The sequence below is a fragment of the Cantharellus anzutake genome, assembly GCF_015039405.1.
Source record: "Cantharellus anzutake strain C23 chromosome Unknown EI90scaffold_38, whole genome shotgun sequence".
Taxonomy (NCBI): Eukaryota; Fungi; Basidiomycota; class Agaricomycetes; order Cantharellales; family Hydnaceae; genus Cantharellus; species Cantharellus anzutake.
In genome coordinates, this window is record NW_024066988.1 from 648,656 (window position 1) to 666,042 (window position 17,387).

General features: G+C 49.8%; 5 protein-coding genes across 5 annotated transcripts; all 5 read left to right on the forward strand.

The window, feature by feature from the left end:
* Positions 1 to 11,213: 11,213 nt before the first annotated feature.
* Positions 11,214 to 12,116, forward strand: EI90DRAFT_2927060 (uncharacterized protein; the record flags this gene model as incomplete). Its single annotated transcript, XM_039054935.1, has 1 exon — positions 11,214 to 12,116. The coding sequence occupies one exon, from the start codon at positions 11,214 to 11,216 to the stop codon at positions 12,114 to 12,116; it is 903 nt and encodes a 300-aa protein (XP_038913922.1).
* Positions 12,117 to 12,353: 237 nt separating this feature from the next.
* On the forward strand, positions 12,354 to 12,638 carry EI90DRAFT_2878578 (uncharacterized protein; the record flags this gene model as incomplete). The annotated part of the gene is made up of 1 exon (XM_039053906.1): positions 12,354 to 12,638. A coding segment is annotated over one exon (285 nt), but the record flags the coding sequence as incomplete, so codon positions are not given.
* A 3-nt stretch (positions 12,639 to 12,641) lies between these two features.
* EI90DRAFT_2836225 (uncharacterized protein) lies at positions 12,642 to 12,990 on the forward strand (the record flags this gene model as incomplete). The annotated part of the gene is made up of 2 exons (XM_039053656.1): positions 12,642 to 12,744; positions 12,773 to 12,990. Coding segments are annotated over 2 exons (321 nt in total), but the record flags the coding sequence as incomplete, so codon positions are not given.
* A 380-nt stretch (positions 12,991 to 13,370) lies between these two features.
* EI90DRAFT_2883088 (P-loop containing nucleoside triphosphate hydrolase protein) lies at positions 13,371 to 13,940 on the forward strand (the record flags this gene model as incomplete). The annotated part of the gene is made up of 2 exons (XM_039053935.1): positions 13,371 to 13,634; positions 13,686 to 13,940. Coding segments are annotated over 2 exons (519 nt in total), but the record flags the coding sequence as incomplete, so codon positions are not given.
* A 275-nt stretch (positions 13,941 to 14,215) lies between these two features.
* EI90DRAFT_3126619 (uncharacterized protein) lies at positions 14,216 to 15,062 on the forward strand (the record flags this gene model as incomplete). The annotated part of the gene is made up of 4 exons (XM_039063937.1): positions 14,216 to 14,296; positions 14,354 to 14,575; positions 14,639 to 14,951; positions 15,004 to 15,062. 4 exons carry the CDS (start codon positions 14,216 to 14,218, stop codon positions 15,060 to 15,062), a joined length of 675 nt encoding a protein of 224 aa, XP_038913926.1.
* Between the last annotated feature and the right edge of the window lie 2,325 nt (positions 15,063 to 17,387).

Consider the following 17,387-nt stretch of genomic DNA (forward strand, 5'->3'; position numbering starts at 1 on the left):
AATGTGGCTGAATGGAACTATTACGCAGTCAATGGGCATTTTTACCAATTTATTAGACGCCGTGGGAACGAGTGAGGCTGGAATTCTGGGTTGCTGCTTGAGATTCCCACGCCCGCACATGCCCGTGACCTGCTGTGCCTAACTTCTCCAACACGGAACTCTGTCAATTCTCCACCGATTGGGACATTTTTGATACCGTCGGAATCGTACGAATTAGCACTATTTTTAGGTATCAAATCCGTACCAAGTCATCGCATGAATGAAAGTCGTTTCCTAATCATAGAATCGGGTATCTGAGCCGAGTCTGTGTGTAGGCAATTATCCCACCTACAATGCTGCCAAAAGTGATTGTTGATCTGGAAAGTGCTCAATCGGTTCAATCTGCATATGTAATGCTTTCACGAGCAACTGGGCTCCGGAATTTGTTGATCTTGCACCCATTCAATCCGAGACTGTCAGAGTCTGGAATGCTGTCAGAGACTGGAATATTGTCGGAGATGGAATACTGTCAGAGTCGGGCAGACTGTCAGAAGATGGACTGAAGATGGATGGTTTCTGTCTGAGTTGAGGTCGGAGGTGATGCAGAGGTCTGTTGGAGTGTGCATGTGCGGATATGTGGGTGGAAATATGTGGTGTGTCCGGAAGCGCTGTTCAAGGTTAGCAGAGTGGGATTGTGGCCTCAGCGACTCAGGTGGAGCACTGTGCCCTGAGCTTGACGTTTGGGGGAGATCCCATATTTACGGATTGACACTCACAGTGGAATTCAAACAAGACTTGCAGGTGGAGCGGACCTGTAGGAGGAGTGCAAACTCCATGAGCACAGACTCAGAGGGGGGAAGCCCCCTTTGCAGAAGGAGAGACTCAGACCAGACAGGGGGGGTACTCTAGTGTCAGGGCACGCTGCCGCCGCCGCCACCTCCTTTTCCTTTTGTCTCATCCCCTCATTCTCTCTTCTTTCCTTCTTCTCTTTTTCTATCTTTATACAGACAACCTCTCTTTCTTTCCTACCCTTGTAGCACGGATGCATCCGATGCTGAGCACCCCATAGGGGCACTGCAACGCCAGATGCGCCGCACACTTCTACTTGTACTTCCCCTCCAACACTCAGGATCGACCGCGGAACCACCTGCGGTAACCCGGCTTCGTCCGAGGGTGACGTGGCAACCCCACGTGACCCATTCACAAACTAAGCTGAAGCAGGACCGAAGAAGTAACCTTCTTCTCATTTCCTGCTTCAGGCAAGTACCCTAGTTTAGTCTGGCTTCCCACCCTAATAACAATACATTTCCCGCTTCAGCCTAAGAAGCCACACAGGGACGTAAGCCCAAGTAAGGGCTATCCACTATACGGTCTCACCGCCCCACCGCTGTCTGGGCCGCTAGCGCCGAGCGTTACGCCGCTACCTCTGCCTTCCTCGAGCCATCCCTGACATCTAGTTGATTTCAGACTAAGGTCCCCAAAAGTATTTACAGGATATAAATGGGCAGGAGGGAAACACAGAAGGACCGGTCAGTCTGGCGTGGTCCGGCACGGAAATAAGCGGGGATTGTCAAACTGAATGAAGGACAAGAGCCCGGGAAATGGGAGGCAATGAACTAAACAAAAGCGGATCAAGTGCCAATATTGACAGGTAATAAGAAGTGCATCAGCACATGGATCAAGTGCCAATATTGGCAAGTTAAGCGAATGAATGGTATGCTGCTGAGTGACAAGATGGCCAGAGAAAAGTGGAGGTCAGTGCACAGTGCTGATACAAGTCCGCAAATAAGCGGGGTCGGTGCGGTGCCGACACAAGTCTGTGAAGGGACATGGAAATCAGTGCAGTGCTGACAAGTCCGCAACAGAGGGTGGTCCATCAGTGCTGTCACAAACAAGGGCAGCATGATGGCCAGCAAGGTTGGAGGGGAGTGTTGGCCTGACCACAGGGTGTGGAGGGCAACCAGGAGTGGCAGAGGTCCAGAGGGTGTGGAGGTGGGCAGAGGTACAGATGTGGGTGGAGGTCCGGATGCGGGCAGAAGTCTGGATGCAGGTGGAGGTCTGGATGCAGTGCATGGTTGATAGGGTAGGGGGCCAGACATCGGATTGGGGGCTGGTTAGATTGGGTTTCGGGTCGGTGGATTCGCCTATCAGCATCGATTTGCCACTGACGGAGCCCTGGGATTTGTCAGTCGTGACAGAGATGCATCATGTCACACCTCAATAGAGACCTGTGGAAGGAGTTGATTCGCCTCCAGTGTGTAGAATGTGAGACTATTTTGCGCACTGAAAGTCAGAGTTTCCATCATCTGGAGACTGCTGCATTGAGAGCCAATTTGATGGCCTCTTCCAATTCCGCTGTGCCAGGTACGAGCCGACTGTACAAGTTCAAAGCAGTGCCCACTGATTCTGCACTGCCCATAAAACAGGCACCAGTCAAGTAGGCACCAGTCGGGCCAACCACACACAAGGCACAGAGTGGCTCAAGAGGTGGATTGAATGAATGAAATCCTCCCAGATGCGGTTCCTGTCGGATGTGGTTCCCGAGTGGGGTGACACAAGGCCCACCAGAAAACCAGAGTTGGAGGTTGGAGGTTCTCTAAAGCTCCCCCTTGCAGAACCTCAGTGTCCTTCATTCTGCCCTTGAGTTTTCCCACTTCTTTCACATGCTCAATGGGGAATGGATAAAAGCTATGCTCCATGCCCTGTTCCACGTCCCATCATCTCTACTCCCTTCTGTGTGTGGTCTCATGATGGAATCTGTGATTATTTCTCGACTCCTTGCTCACACTCAAGCCGAAAGCTTCCTAGGTTCTGTGGATACATTGTCCTTAACTTATCGAAGCAGGGCAGCTTCAAATGGTCAAAGTATTTGTGGCTTGTGGGTGTTGCAAGAGGAGCGCAATAGGGGGTTTCACAATTAGCTAAACTGGGCTAAACTGCCATCAAAACTGAGGATTCTCAACTGCACCTCAACTGGTCAAAACTGGATCTAAACCGTCAGTTTAGCCAAATTTGAGAACAGGCCTCGAGAGGCCGAAGCTGTACTTTAGACTAGACTAAACTTGAATCCTAAACCCGGCTTTAATCCCATATGTCTGTTGCAAGCAACTGTACAGTTTCCATCCTTTCGCTCTTCTCCATCCTTAACTTATGCCTCCGAAGCGGGTTCAGGGAGACTGCCCTCACCCTGCCGAGTCTGCTCTGAAGCGCCGCCGCTCTACAGAGACCTCCCTCACACAAGTCTCAGTCAAGCTTGAAGTCCAGAAGATTCAGTGGGATGCCAATCCTCGCTGGACAGACTGCCTAGTCACCTACCTTGCTGAGAACCCTGACACCCGGCTGAAAATTTTCAGCGACTCCACAGGTCAAGCTAAGGAAGAAGGCCGCAAGAAGGTAACATATTATAGCGTTCTGAGAAACCTCGCTGACTCCTTTTCCAGGTTGTAGGGAGCAAGGCAAAGATTGCATATTACCATGACATTGCTGGGATTTGCTTTGACATCAAGAATGAACCAGAGCGCACACTGTACCTGGAGGAACCAGGTCGCTATGCCACCTCAGTCATGGGCTGGGTCAACACGTATGTGCACATTCCCTTTCCTGTATTGCACTGATGCCTAGCTTCACATTCAGGCTCCAGAAGACATATCAAAAATATCGGAAATCACTTCGGGTAACAGGACAAGGGGTGAAGGATGATGATGAGAACTGGGATGAGAACAAAGTCGGTATGTCACCCTTTTTTACGTTCACATTCTGTGGCACTATACTTCATATCACTGATATACTTTGCATTGGCAGAACGGGTCCGACAGGCATTTCCATGGTGGGACATGCTTCATGAGTGGTGAAGCAAACAACCCAAGCATGACATCGGCTTAATCACAAATTCCAATTCTGGTGCCACTAAAATGGCTAAAGATCTGGAGGAACTTATCATGAAAGATGATAGTTCACTGAAACTCGCAACTGGAGTGGCTGAAGATTCCTCTGATGAAGTATAGTATTCAGTTCCAAATTTCCAGCAACAATCCTAACCACAGTGGCCTCAACTAGGAACCGGATATGAAGCAGCCCACACTATCCTCTCAGGCACCCACAGAACCGGCCAGTCCCACTTGCACTCCAAGTTCTCCACCTCTAAACTTAGTCAAATCCCCACTCAGCCTACCTGAGAAGTTAGGCTTGCGCCCAACAACACTCCGGAAGAAGGGGGAAAGCTCACACCCATCTTTATCTTCATGCTCCACTACCCCCGCTCAAAAAGGGATTATATTGCCGATCTGCAAGAGGCAACACGTGTTGATCAACAACAATCACAACGTGAGGCTGAGCAACTGCACACCCAAAAACTTAAGATGATTGAGTATAAAACAGAAAAGTTGAGGTTGAAGCATTTGAAGGTACAGTTACAGCTTGCAGAGCTTGGTCAGCAGTCGGTGGCTGTGACCTGCCAACTGTTCAACAATGGGTTGCCAGCAACAACCAGTCTTCCGTCCAACACTCATCTTTATGGTCCTGGGTTGCAGCCAGCACCAAATCTCACAAGTCTACCATTCACACCGGATATACCATTCATGCCAGAAAATGAGTTAGGTCTCAATTTCTATGCAGATGATAACTTGCCGAAATCACAAGAGTAGTATGTAATCCAATGCCCTAATATAGTGCAGTGAAGAGTGCTTCTTGAATAAGTTGGCACTTAGTCTGACCAGCATTTTCACCCGGCAGTGGCTCCAAGGCCCCATTCCAGGTGAAATCATACACCGGGTCATCCTCCTCAGTACTCTCCTGACCTTCCATGCCCTCGTTAATCCATTCCCAGAAATCAGCTTCATAAACAGAGTCCTCAACATGGGAGACAAGAGCATGAACTATAAGACATGCCCGTACCCATGCCAGTGCCAGCACATAATCACGTTGGGAGTTAATTTGTTGTCGCAAACCATGTAGAGACTGAAAGCGGCCCTTGAGGTACCCAACTGCATGTTCGGACCTGATCCGGACCTATGATATAACCTAATAATTAGCATGGTAAATGGACAAAATAAGTAAGTGCCAACAGACGGTAGAGAGATGATAATTGAATTGGCGATTATGTGGCAAAAGTGAATATGGACTCTTGTATGGCACAACACACCAGGGTGTAAGGCCATATGCAGAATCCACCCATAGCCATTCACCATTCCGAAAGAGATCCTCAGATTCTTTGAATGCATGAGATTCTTTGAATGCGGTAGAATCATGCATGCTGCCAGGTGGACCAAGGACATAGTCAATAATGTGGAGATTGGGTAATGTCACTAGCTGAGAAGGAAAGGTAATAAGTAGGAAAGCCAATACAGAAATGATTGTCATACCGTCAGGCTCAGTGAGTAATTTGATTTACGATCAAAAAATTGCTCTCCAAAATGGCCTGGCTTTGATGCAAGGGGTATGAGTGTCCCGTCAACCATGCAAAATCCAGGGTGCCAGGCATGGCACGAAACGCTCTCAACCCAGTCCAATGCTTCGCACTTCTCATCCAAATTGGGCCATCGGATTACCTGGTCATGAAGCGGTACAATTGCTATCATGATACGGCGTGTTGCTTTGACGACGGCACCTACACTGCACCCAGCCCACTGTGCAACAGCCTCCACAGAAACCACGCTCCTGAAGTGGCCAAACCGGTACAAAGCGATTGCAAGTTGACATGGGATTGATAACTGGGGGATCCGATGCTGGGTCTGGAAGATAGGGTGATGTTCTATTAGGGACACAATGATGTCGAAGCTGGATGGGGAAACATGAAGATTCCTTCGGAAGCGCCGGGAGTCGTCAAACTTGTAACATTGGAGAACAAGTGCGAGCTGACTGCACTTGGAAACATCATGGGGGAAGAGGACCCGGGTGCCAAGGAGCAGGCTTAAAAAGCATTGTGCACGGCGAATTGTCAGGGACCGACCCGGGGTCGAGAGCGCCCAGGTGTGTCGCCCAAGGCTGAGGGTCCGGTAGGTATGATGCGGGCCCACGTAACTACAGGCCCGAAGCAGACAAGGGTCCCTGGCCACTGAGACTAAAGTGGGAAATGTGTTATTGTTATTATCAAGGGAAGTGTAAGCTACTTGCCTAAAGTGGGAAATGTGAGAAGAAGGTTGCTTCTCAGTTCCCACTTAGGCTGTGTTTATATACATGTGGTTGGAGGCCACGTGGGAAGCGCCACGTCACCCAAGCACATAGCCACCTCTGTCCAGGTACCTCCGTAAGAGGTCCTAGGAGCATCCGGTGTGCGGGGGGTCGTCCGGTGTGTCCGGGTTCAGGTGCGTTACACTGCAGCCGGGTCAGTGGTACATTGATACAAAGGAAGTCGTCTGTGTGATAAGAAAGGAATAAAGGGGAAAGAGAATAGAAAAGAAGGGGAGGAAGAAAGGGAAGGGAAAAAGGGGAAGAGGGGGGAGGTTGGGAGGAGCGGATGGTGGGGCAGTGGGTTAGGTGGGGCCGGGTCAGGCGGGTGTGCCCTGACATCACCCCCTCCTTAAGCCGCTTCGCCTCAAAGTGGCCAGGTGGTTCTCCCTCTCTCTCCCTGGGGCTTGGGGGTGCATTCTGTGGAATTCCTCAATTTGGTCGGGAGCATGGGTTAAGTGGTCCCGCTGGAGCCACTGGTTCTCCGAGTTTGGCCAGCCCGTGAATTTTACCAGGTACCAGAGTTTCCGGCGTAGCCATTTGGAGTCCAATACCTTTTCAACTTCGTACTCCTCTTCTCCATCTACGAGTTCTGGGCCTGGGCGGGGGTCGAGGGGTCGTTCTGCAATTTCATCCGGGTGGTGGGGCCTGATGTTTGTTACAGATACGACTGGGTGGATCCCTTTCTGTTGTGCGGTGAGTTGGAGTTTGACAGCGGCAGGGGAGATGACTTTGACTATCTTGAAGGGGCCGAGCCATTTGTGGTCCAGTTTCTTGGTGGGGCGGTCGGTCGTGTAGTTCTGGGCATTGAGCCAGACTTGGTCACCCTCTTGGTACTTGGGGGCTGCTTCACAGCCTCGATCGTAATAGCGGGCCATCTCGTCTGCTGCATGTTCTAGCGCCGCCTTCGCCTCCTCCTGCATTTTCATCATCCTTGATGAAAAGGCATCAGCAGCCTCCACTTCGGACGTATGGGTGGGTTCTGTCCCCATCCTGGGGTGTTGCCTGGTGTCGAGTTCGAAGGGGGTCCGGTGGGTGGATGAGTGGATGCAATTGTTGTAGGCGAACTCCGCTAGCGGGAGCCAGTCTGCCCAGTCGTCCCGGTGGTGGTTGACAAACACCCGGAGGTAGGCTTCGATTTCTTGGTTGACCCGCTCGGTTTGTCTGTTCGTCTGGGGGTGGTAGGGTGTTGAAGGGGTGAGTTTGACTCCAAGGAGGTCTGCGAGCTCTCTTGAGAAGTGGGAGACGAAGGCACTCCCTCTGTCACTGAGGATCTCCTCTGGGAGCCCGTGATGCTTCCAGATGTGTTCTAGGAAGAGCTGCACTATGCCCGCTGGGTCTATCGTCGTTACAGTGGGGATTGCGTGGATGTGTTTGGACAAGCGGTCCACCATGACCAGGATGGCATTGTACCCCTTCGGCTCTGGGAGCTCTCCTACCATGTCCACTGAGATTATCTGCCAGCGGTGGGTGGGGACTTTGTTTGGGGTGAGCTTCCCAACCTTTTGTGAGGGGAAAGGTTTGACTCGGTTGCAGGTATCACACCTGCGTACATACCACCCGACATACTCTGCCATCTGGGGCCACCAGTAGTCATGGGAAACGAGTTCTAGGGTGTTCCATCGCCCCGGATGCCCCGTTGCCCATGCATCGTGGTGCAACCGTACCAGGTCATGGCGGAGTTGCTGGTCTCTCGGTACATACACCTTTCCTCGGTATAGGATTAACTCTCCTTGCTTCTCCCATTCATCCGACCTCAGGGTCCCTTCTCCCAGTTCCCGCATGGCTTTCACCACCCTCTCGTCATGCTCCTTCGCTCCACGTATCCTCTCTAGGATCCCCGCCTCCTCTCCCTCTACCGAGATCGCTTCTGTTGCCTGGGCTTCAAACCAGGTGGGTTGGAGGAGTGTCAGCCCCTCGTTGTCATCCTTCCCCTTCGGGTGGTCAGCGCGTCGTGAGAGTGCATCTGGCTTCCCCATGAGTTTCCCTGGGCGGTGGACGAGGGTGAAATAGAAGCGGGAGAGGAAGAGGGACCACCGTGCTTGGCGCCGGTTTAGCCTCTGGGCTGTGCGGAAGTACCCCAGGTTGCGGTGATCCATGTAGATCTCAACCCTCTCCTTGGCGCCCTCCAGGAAGTGCCGCCACTCTTCAAGGGCTCGGACGATCGCGAGCATCTCCTTGTCATATACCTCGTAGTTGCACTCCACGTCCGTAAAGCTTTTGGACATGAACGCTACTGGGTGGAACTCCCCATCTGACTGAAGCTGAGAGAGGACTGCACCGGTCGCGAAGTTGGAGGCGTCGCACTCGAGCCTGAAGTGGCCGGAATCGGTGGGGAAGGAGAGGACGGGGGCAGTGGTGACAGCCTCCTTAAGGGTGTGGAAGGCATGGTCCTTGTCCGGGCCCCAGTTCCAGACTTTGGTCTTCCGGGTCAATGCATGAAGTGGGCGGGCCTTCTCAGAGAAGTCTCTGATGAGGGGCAGTGGGTTAGGTGGGGCCGGGTCAGGCGGGTGTGCCCTGACATGAATAGAATGGATATAAGACTTGTGGAGAAGAAGCAGCAAATGCGCAGTGTCCGCTTCAGACTCTGAGAATATGGAAGACACAGGGGAAGTTCCGCTGTCACCATTAGAATCACTGGAGCTAGAGGTAGAGGTAGAGGTAGAGCTGCTTGAACTGCTAGACATGCTTGATGCATCGCTGTTGTCTGAGAGCCCAGACTGTGAAGAAGAAATCTCGGAAAGATTGTCGTCATATGCCATCAAGAGTCGGTGTTGTTGAATATAGTACCGCCTCTGAATGAGCTCGGCATGTTGGACAGCCGCAGCAATGATGTGTCGATGGTCAGAGGTGGGCATGGACTTTGCGGTTGTTACATAATTCATTTAGAGCCATGTGATGTCGGCATTAAGGAGCCAGCTGTGGCCTCAAGCGTTGAGCAAGTTTGGGACTGGTTTGGGACAGTCAATCGTGAGCGCTTCTCAACTCACACATAAACTGGACTCTTAACTGTGCCTCAACTTGGGTCACTTTAGGTTCAGTTTACATTTCAGTTTAGTGCCACTTTAGCCTATTGTGAAACCCCCTAATGTCTTGGGAGAATTCATGGTTTTCGGTGTCATCAGCACCGCTGAGCTCGGTCCTTATGGAAATCAACGTTCAGCACCCTTTAACATGTGGCATAAACAAGGGGTCTGTGTTTTCCACTGCTTCAAACTTCTCCCCACTTTTGACTCACAGTTTTTGTCAGCGATCGAAGGTGAATGCAACCAAATACCAAATACATTTAGGGATGCCTTCATCAGCACCCCGAACTGTGAAAAAGTTGTTTGCTGACCAAATCCGGGCATTGAACCGAATTAAGAATGCTTCTGGTTTGGGAGTACACTGTGAGGGTGAGTGATGGATTGCCTGTACACTGATCAACTTCAATTGACATGATGCAGAGGATGTGATTGAAATTCGGGACAACGAGTTTGGATGGGCTTACTTGGATGAACAAAATTCTCCATACATCCGTATCCTTCACCCAATGTTTCTAGAAAACTGCACCTCCACGCTGAAGGAGGGTAAGAAAGTGAATGTGTCCTTGGCTTTTGAATCTGGTTCGTACTATGGTTGCTGTAGCAGAAATTGCAATCTTGAATATGTGGCTGATTCTGCAATTGCAGATGTCGATGCAGCTGCCAGCACATCCAACAAGGCTACTCATTCCGTATTTTCAGAGCCACAATGGGATCCTGAAGGACGCTTTCGCTGTGCACTCCCTGCTCCCAGTGTACAAAGGGACTTCAGATTCCATATTGACCTTCATGCATTCAATGATGAGGGAGCAGATGTGCCACATGATGGTCTCGAAATGATATTTAAGGATGGGATGGCGGTCATTGGCATGGTTTCTCTCCATTTGTAAGTGTCCACTCTAATTTTTCACGCTGCGGATTTCTTGCATAACTAAGTTGTTATCCTGCTAGCACCCGGGCTCGAAACACGACCAGAGGCGAAATCCGATCGTTCCAGTTACATTGGACTGGAATCCAAATTGTTGGACAGACTAAGATGTTGCAGGATGAGGCCACAGTCGCAGCCTCCAGCAGCAAAAAATGCGTGGCTGAAGAAATGTTACCAGGTCCGCCAAAGCGAGGACCCTTTTTCACTTGGGGTGTGGACAACAAAAAACCAGAGAAGGAAAACTCGGTGCTCGAGTGCAACACGGATGGGCTTTCTCTTTTGCCTCCAGTCGAAAGCCCGGTCATGACCAGACTCAGTGCCAGTCGCTCAGGTGAGTTTTGCTGAAGTATATCCGAATTTTTCAGCACAGCGAAACTGCGTAAGCGACTGGCACAATATGTTGTTATTGTTTGTTTAACTCGAGTTCTTTGGCCTCGATAATCACACCAATATTTATTATATTTTCCGTCAGATAATGGAGATGATTGATGGGTTGCATCTATAAAACAATCCTACACTTTGTATCTAGTTCTTGACCTTGGATGTCACAAGCACTCCTTGAGATCATCAATCTAATTGAAAGCTCATCACTGCAAACGATACCGAATTTTCTCATTGTGTTGCTAGAAAGTCGTGATCCCCGGTTATGGACTGAAGCGACAGGTAACGCAGTGGAGAATTGGGCTTTGGATCTGTCTCAGAGGATCTATGTTAATGAGATCAAGACAGTTATTCAGAGCATACATGGCTTACACTTCAATGCCCACAGTGCAACGGTGGACAATGTAACAAACTTTAGCCTTGAGAAAATGATCAATAAATTCCGTTGTGTGACTCCGAAGACTTGGGCCTTAGTACAGTCGCTCCTTGATGCTAATGGAGAAGCACGACGACATGCAAAGCCATCAAGAGAGGTGGCTGACTATCGGACATAACATGACCCGAATGTAGATCTTGGCGAGTTGGCAGATGGCGATGATGTGATTGGGGAAGGTGAAAGCAACAGCGATAGTGAGAGTAGCAGTGAGGAAGAGAGCAAGAGGAATGGTCGTACTCGAGCAAAAAGATGTAACACGGCACTTCTGAGAGTAGTGAGTTAACAATACTGGATCAAACTTATGACTTACCGGCGCACACAGAAAGGGGTCGCGATCCTTTCGATCTTGGCAAACAGTTCAAGCCAAAGATGCAATGCATTCCAAGCCATTCAAGGCTTCTTCCTTGACTCCACAAACACACCAAGGCGAGTCATTGAAGTACTCTCACGTGGAGGGTGGAGTCTATCGGCGGAGTCTATCTGCCATATGGTTCAGTCAGTGACCGAAAGCCTCAAAGCAAGCTTGAAGAAGCTCTCAGACCCCGGGTTGTATGCGATGGCATATGACAATCTGGACTTTGACTTTAAGACGAAAGAGCCCGGTGATCAGAACCAAGGGACGTTTTCAAGTATAACAACAGCCACCTTTATTCCACTCACCTATGGTACCACACTTGATGACCTCCGATACTCGAAGGAGCTTTGGGAGAAGAGCTCCCTTAATCCAGATAATCCCAAGGACTCGAGACCTCCTGCCACACCTGACCGACAATATCTCTTTGAGCGCATCCAAGAGCGGCAGGACAGTGTGCTGCAAGGAATGGAATGGTTTACACAGAAGATAATTGTCGATAACTACCTTGGGCAATACAAGGGTGAGCTTGGAAAGATGCCATCCTCATTTACATTGGACGTACCAGAGAAGACGGTGCAGTACCCTGCTCGAGCAATGCACCTGAAGGCATCAGTGAACGATGATAATATTGCGATAGTGAAGAGCCTTGAACAGCAGGCTGGAACAAGCCCAGAATGGTACCATTCCTTCATCCGGCTGTGTCATGGTGACCTGGGTATGCAAGAAAGGCACGATGCGACAACAGAGTCACGTGCGATTGAATCCACACCACAGGAACGACTCCAGTTCCTTGTGACTATACCTGGTGGCTTCCATATTCGTATGGCCTGTGTAGATGCCATCTGGTGAGTTCACATTCAGCCGAAGGCACTATGTGAAGTCAGGGGTGGCATCTTTGATCAGTTCAAGATCCTCTGGCCGAAAGACTCATCGAAACTTGCAAGTAACCCAACTTACCGCATGCTGAATGATGGAATCCTACACCTCACAAGTTCACACTTGCTGGTTTGTTGGGAACAAGCTACTGGTTTCTCTGACTTGAAGGAATTCACCGACAGTGATCCATCATGGTCGGAAATTGTTGCTCTTTCAAAGAAGATCTGTCAGGAGAAGATTGCAGGATGGATATCCAAGGTGCGACGACAGAGTGAGGATCCACGAGATTATTTGGAAGAAGGCAACTTACTATTTCAACGTGATGGCCTGTGGTACTGCATGTTGGCACATGCAATGAACACTGGCGTGATAGGCACGATGGAGGATCTTCTGTGGTTATGGGTGCTGATGTTCTCAGGCTGTGGGAAGCATAAATATGCGGCACACCTCACGAAATTTCTTCGCAATCTGCATTCAGTCTACCCTGCCCGCCTGGCCCAAGTAATCCGATCCCACTGGGTATGCAATCCATCAGGTCGACCAGATGGATTTAGAGGTGTAGATTGGCTTGTTGAGCGAAACAATCTGTATACAAAGGCAGGTGAACCCGCATATTCTCAGTCAGACAGTGACTCACTTACCTCAGGTCATCATTGGTGGCTCAAGCTCGAACAGGACACTTACCCACATTATCAACCAGTCTTCGCTGATAGAGACCTACCGAATGGTACATGTCAATATAGAACAGAACTTCTATATCAAGCACCGGGGTACACAACATGCCCCGGCAAAAATGGAAGTCATGCTTCAAATGCTTCAAGAGCGAATAAGAGGACCACATACTATGGTTAAAATAGAAGTTCTCAATGTTCTTCTCAAAGGGGCCCAATCATATGTAGGTGGAGAAGAAGCTCACAGGGAGGATAATGATGACCATGATGAGGACAGTCCCATCGAAAGGGATCTGGCACATGACGAGCCCAGAGGAATGGGGTTAACAATTAGTGACTTTGATGCCCTGTAGCATTCAAAGACACTCACAACTCTAGTGGTATGGGATTGGGCGGGCAGAGGTGACAAGCGCGGGAACCCATTGACTCGGCATTCCCTGGACAATCAATAATCCCAAGCCACGATCCATTTATGACACCCACCGCTCTTCCCTCCATAGGGTCAGATATCAAGGGGCTCCAGGATGAAAGCGAAACCCAGTTCCATGTTCACGCTTGCATTTGGCAGTGTATGGTAGCATTAAGCTTACTAGCCAAGAGAAATGTTGTGTCAATCTCGGCAACAGGTTCAGGAAAAACAATGACCTTTTGGTTGCCTATGTTGCGTGAAAAGGGGATTACTTTCATAGTGACTCCACTAAAGAGTCTTGGAAGCCAGCTGTCCAATGAGTCCATCAAGAAAGGGTTTCCATCTGTGTCAATCACCGCAAAACTGCTTGGTGAAAAGCCTGGACTGGTTAAAGTAAGACAATCAACCAAGGTTTTCAGTCAGCGCTCATATGGGTTCACCTAGGATATTCGGCTGGGGAAGTTCCGTACAGTTGTCATATCACCCAAACTGATAGTGGATCCACATTTCATGGCTCTTTGGCTTGACCCCCAATTTCAGAAGAAGGTTGACCGTATCTGCTTTGACAAAGCACATTGTATCAGTCAGTGGGGCCGAGACTTCAGATCTGCTTACATACAGATAGGACGACTATTCTCCATACTCGGAGATAGCATCTCATTCTTCTTCACCTCTGCCACCCTCCGCCAGCATGTTCTAACAGACATGCTGAAGATTTCCGGTTTGCACTGTGGCACTGAAATCATCTGAAGATCGAATGATAGACCGAATGTTCACCTTTCCGTCTGCCCAATGAAGTTTACACTCCAAAGCTGTTTTGATCTGGCTTTCCTGCTTCCACTGGATGCAAAGGTAGATGATCAGGCATGGATAATATCTCACCATTCTTGGTATACTGCAATTCTTGCGTTGATACAATACGAACTGCCAGATTCTTGCGATCTCGCTTGCCACAGAGTCACCGAGATCGGGTTGTGTGGTATCATTCTGGAATGTCAGACACGTTCAAAGTGGACGTTGAAGCGAAGTATAAATTGGGAAAAATATGGGGATTTGCTGTACAGATGCCTGCGGTATGGTGAGACAAACCCTTGCTATGCATCCAATGAATGCTAATGACACTTACTTAGGGTCTTGACTTATGCCAAGTGAAAGTTGTGGTTCAGTGGCGAGTTCCCAAGAGCCCCGATACACTTGTTCAGCACTTCGGTCGGGCAGGTCGTGACGGCTCCATCCAAGCGATTGCCATCTTGATTGCAGAGAAGGCTTATTTCTCAAAGCCAAGAGTTGATAAGAGAAAGGCCGATCTTGAAGCCTCACTGCGTCCCAATCTGAAATGCAAAAATGGCCCGGTGAGTAGTGTTGCACGGAAGCGCGCTGCACTGGGAGATCAGGGGAACTTCCCCTACTCTCAGCCCCATGGCCCCCCTTCTGACGCACTTGTAGACCTTCCTCTCCCAGAAGTCCGATCAGTCAATGCACAGAGGACAGATGAGGAATTTCAGGATGACGATGATGATGATGGCGCTGAGAGCAACGAAGAGGAGAACCTAATGGATTATCCTTTTGATGGCCCAACCAATCCCGAAGGGGCACAGATACCTCGGGGTGACAAAACAAAGTCGTCCAAACCACACAAAAGCGGCCGCCACTCGAAGTATGAGAATATCGAGAGCTCGGTTGCAGAATTTCTGTATGCTGACATGCTCCCAGAGAGCCATCCTCAACGTGGGTGCAGGCGAAAAGTCCTGGATCATGTCTATGATAACGTACGACTCAGTGAGTGACAACATTGAACTGCATCACGAGTCTTCCTCACATGGGGCTTTCAGGGCCTGAACCCTTTTGCTGTCTGCATTGCACTCCGCCTCCCTGCCTCTCCTGTTGTGACCTCTGCAATCCCAAGCGAACTGAAGGGATGAATGCGCTCGACTCCCCACCAAAGAGATCAAGGAGACCAAACCGAGTGAAGGTCATGACCAATTACACCCACGGCGAGACTGACAAGCGGCTCAAGGCAGGGCTTGTTGGATGGAGGCAACAAGTCCACGCTGAGTTCTGGGGTGGCAAAAGGGACCACTTCCTTGGCCCTGCTGCTCTGATCTCAGATGAAATAGTCGAGTTGTTGTAGAAAGAAATAAACAGGAAGAGGAAGATGAGAAGAAAGAAGTGAAGAAAGAAATAAAGAAAGGGGAAGGAGAGGGAGGAAGGAGGGGGGAGGGGGATAGACAGCGGGGAGCGGGTGTGGTGTGGCCAGGTGGGTCCGGGTGGACCCGGGTCAGGCGGGTGTGCCCTGACACGTACTGGCAGATCCGGAAAGGGACAGCAGTCCCTGGCCACTCAGACTGAAGTGGAGAATGTGAGAAGAAGGTTATTCGGTTCCCACTTCAGGTACATTTATGTACATGTGGCTTGAGTCACATGATGGGTGCCATGTCATCCTCGGAGACAGCTGCAGCCATCTGGGTGTCCCCATGGGGGATCCCGAGAGCGTCTGCTGCATGTGCACATGCTGGGCACAGTGGGAAGCTGTCCAGGGTGTCTGGGCCGGATGGGTCAATAGTACATTGATACAAAGGAAAGTGGTCCATGTAGATAGAAGGAATAAACAGGAAGAGAAAGATGAGAAGAATGAAATAAAGAAAGGAGAAGAGAGAGAGAGAAGAAAGAGGGAAGGAGGGAGGAGGGAGGAAGGAGAGGGATGGACAGTGGGGTAGTGGGTGTGGTGTGGCTGGGTGGGTCTGGGTGGACCTGGGTCAGGTGGGTGTGCCCTGACATTTGGACGATATTGGTACCGTTGGAAACGCATCATTTAGGAGTATTAGGATACGTGATTAGTGGGAGTTCATTGGCAATGGATAGAGTTGGATATTTTTGGTCAGATACCATTTATTGCTTTATTGTTTTCTTGATTATTGTTTTCCCTCCCTTTTTCCAATATTGATTGTTGCCCATATGGTCCACCTAAGCACATGGGGCACATCGCATATTTTTTTTATCATTTTTATTTGATCATTTCTCATATATACCTGTACATGAGGATGTATCTACCTTTCCCCTTGGATTAGAAACTACCAAGTTTGCCCCTCCCAAGCTAGTAGGGAGTAGTATGACCAAGAAGATCAGTAAGAAGACCTCTAGATCAGTCCTCGCTTTAGTGTCACCCAGAGAGGTGGTGCCGGAGGTCGAGTCTGGTATAGACAGTGGCACAGCTAGGTGCATCAAGGAGGTCTGAGATGTGGGGAAGTGGGTAGTGATCTTTCTTGGTGATCTTATTCAGCCCTCGGAAGTCAATGCAAAGATGGAGGGATCCATCCTTTTTGCAGACGAAGAGGACTGGTGCTGCATGAGTGGAAGTAGCGGGACAAATGAACCCGGAGGCTAGGTGCTCATCTAAGAACGCCTGGAGAGCCTTGAGTTCTGAAGTAGAGAGGGAATACATGGTTCCCAAGGGTGGTGAAGTGCCTTCCTCAAGGTCGATCTTCAGGTCATGCTCATGGTGTGGTGCCAGCGTTGAGGCTTTGCTCTTGCTGAACACATCTGAAAACTCATGGTACTCCTTCGGAATGGCTGAGAGGTCAACAGAATCGGTGTGGGATGAGGCAGCCCTCAAGTGGCTGTCCTCAGAAGGGATGGTCAGGCTGAAGGATACCGATCCTTCAAGTCAACATGCTTTTGCAAATGCAGAATGGTTGATGGACTCAATAGATGGTACCAGAGGAATGGGAGCCTGGGGCTGAGGTGCTAATGGAACATCAGATGGTTGGATGTCGGACAATGGCGGTGGTGTCAGAGACAATGGGGAAGAGCTCAGAGTAACTGTCTTGGTTAGTTTGGGAGTTCGGAATGTAATACTGCTTGAGACCCAGTCAATCAATGGATTGTAGCAGGTAAGCCAGTTGTGTCCTAGGACTAGAGAACAAGATCCATCCAGTGATGTGACAAAGAAAGTCGTGGGGGTGATGATTCTGGAAGCGAAGTGGAGTGGGATATCAACAGCATGGGTTATGATGGAGTTGGTGCTACCATCGAAAAGGCGTAGTTGTAGAGGTTTTATCTGATATGTCTTCAGGGCCAGCTCCTTCACGAATTTGTCATTGATGAAGCAGTCTGAAGACCCAGAGTCTATGAGTGCGGGAACGTTCTCATAGGTGTGGAAGAGTT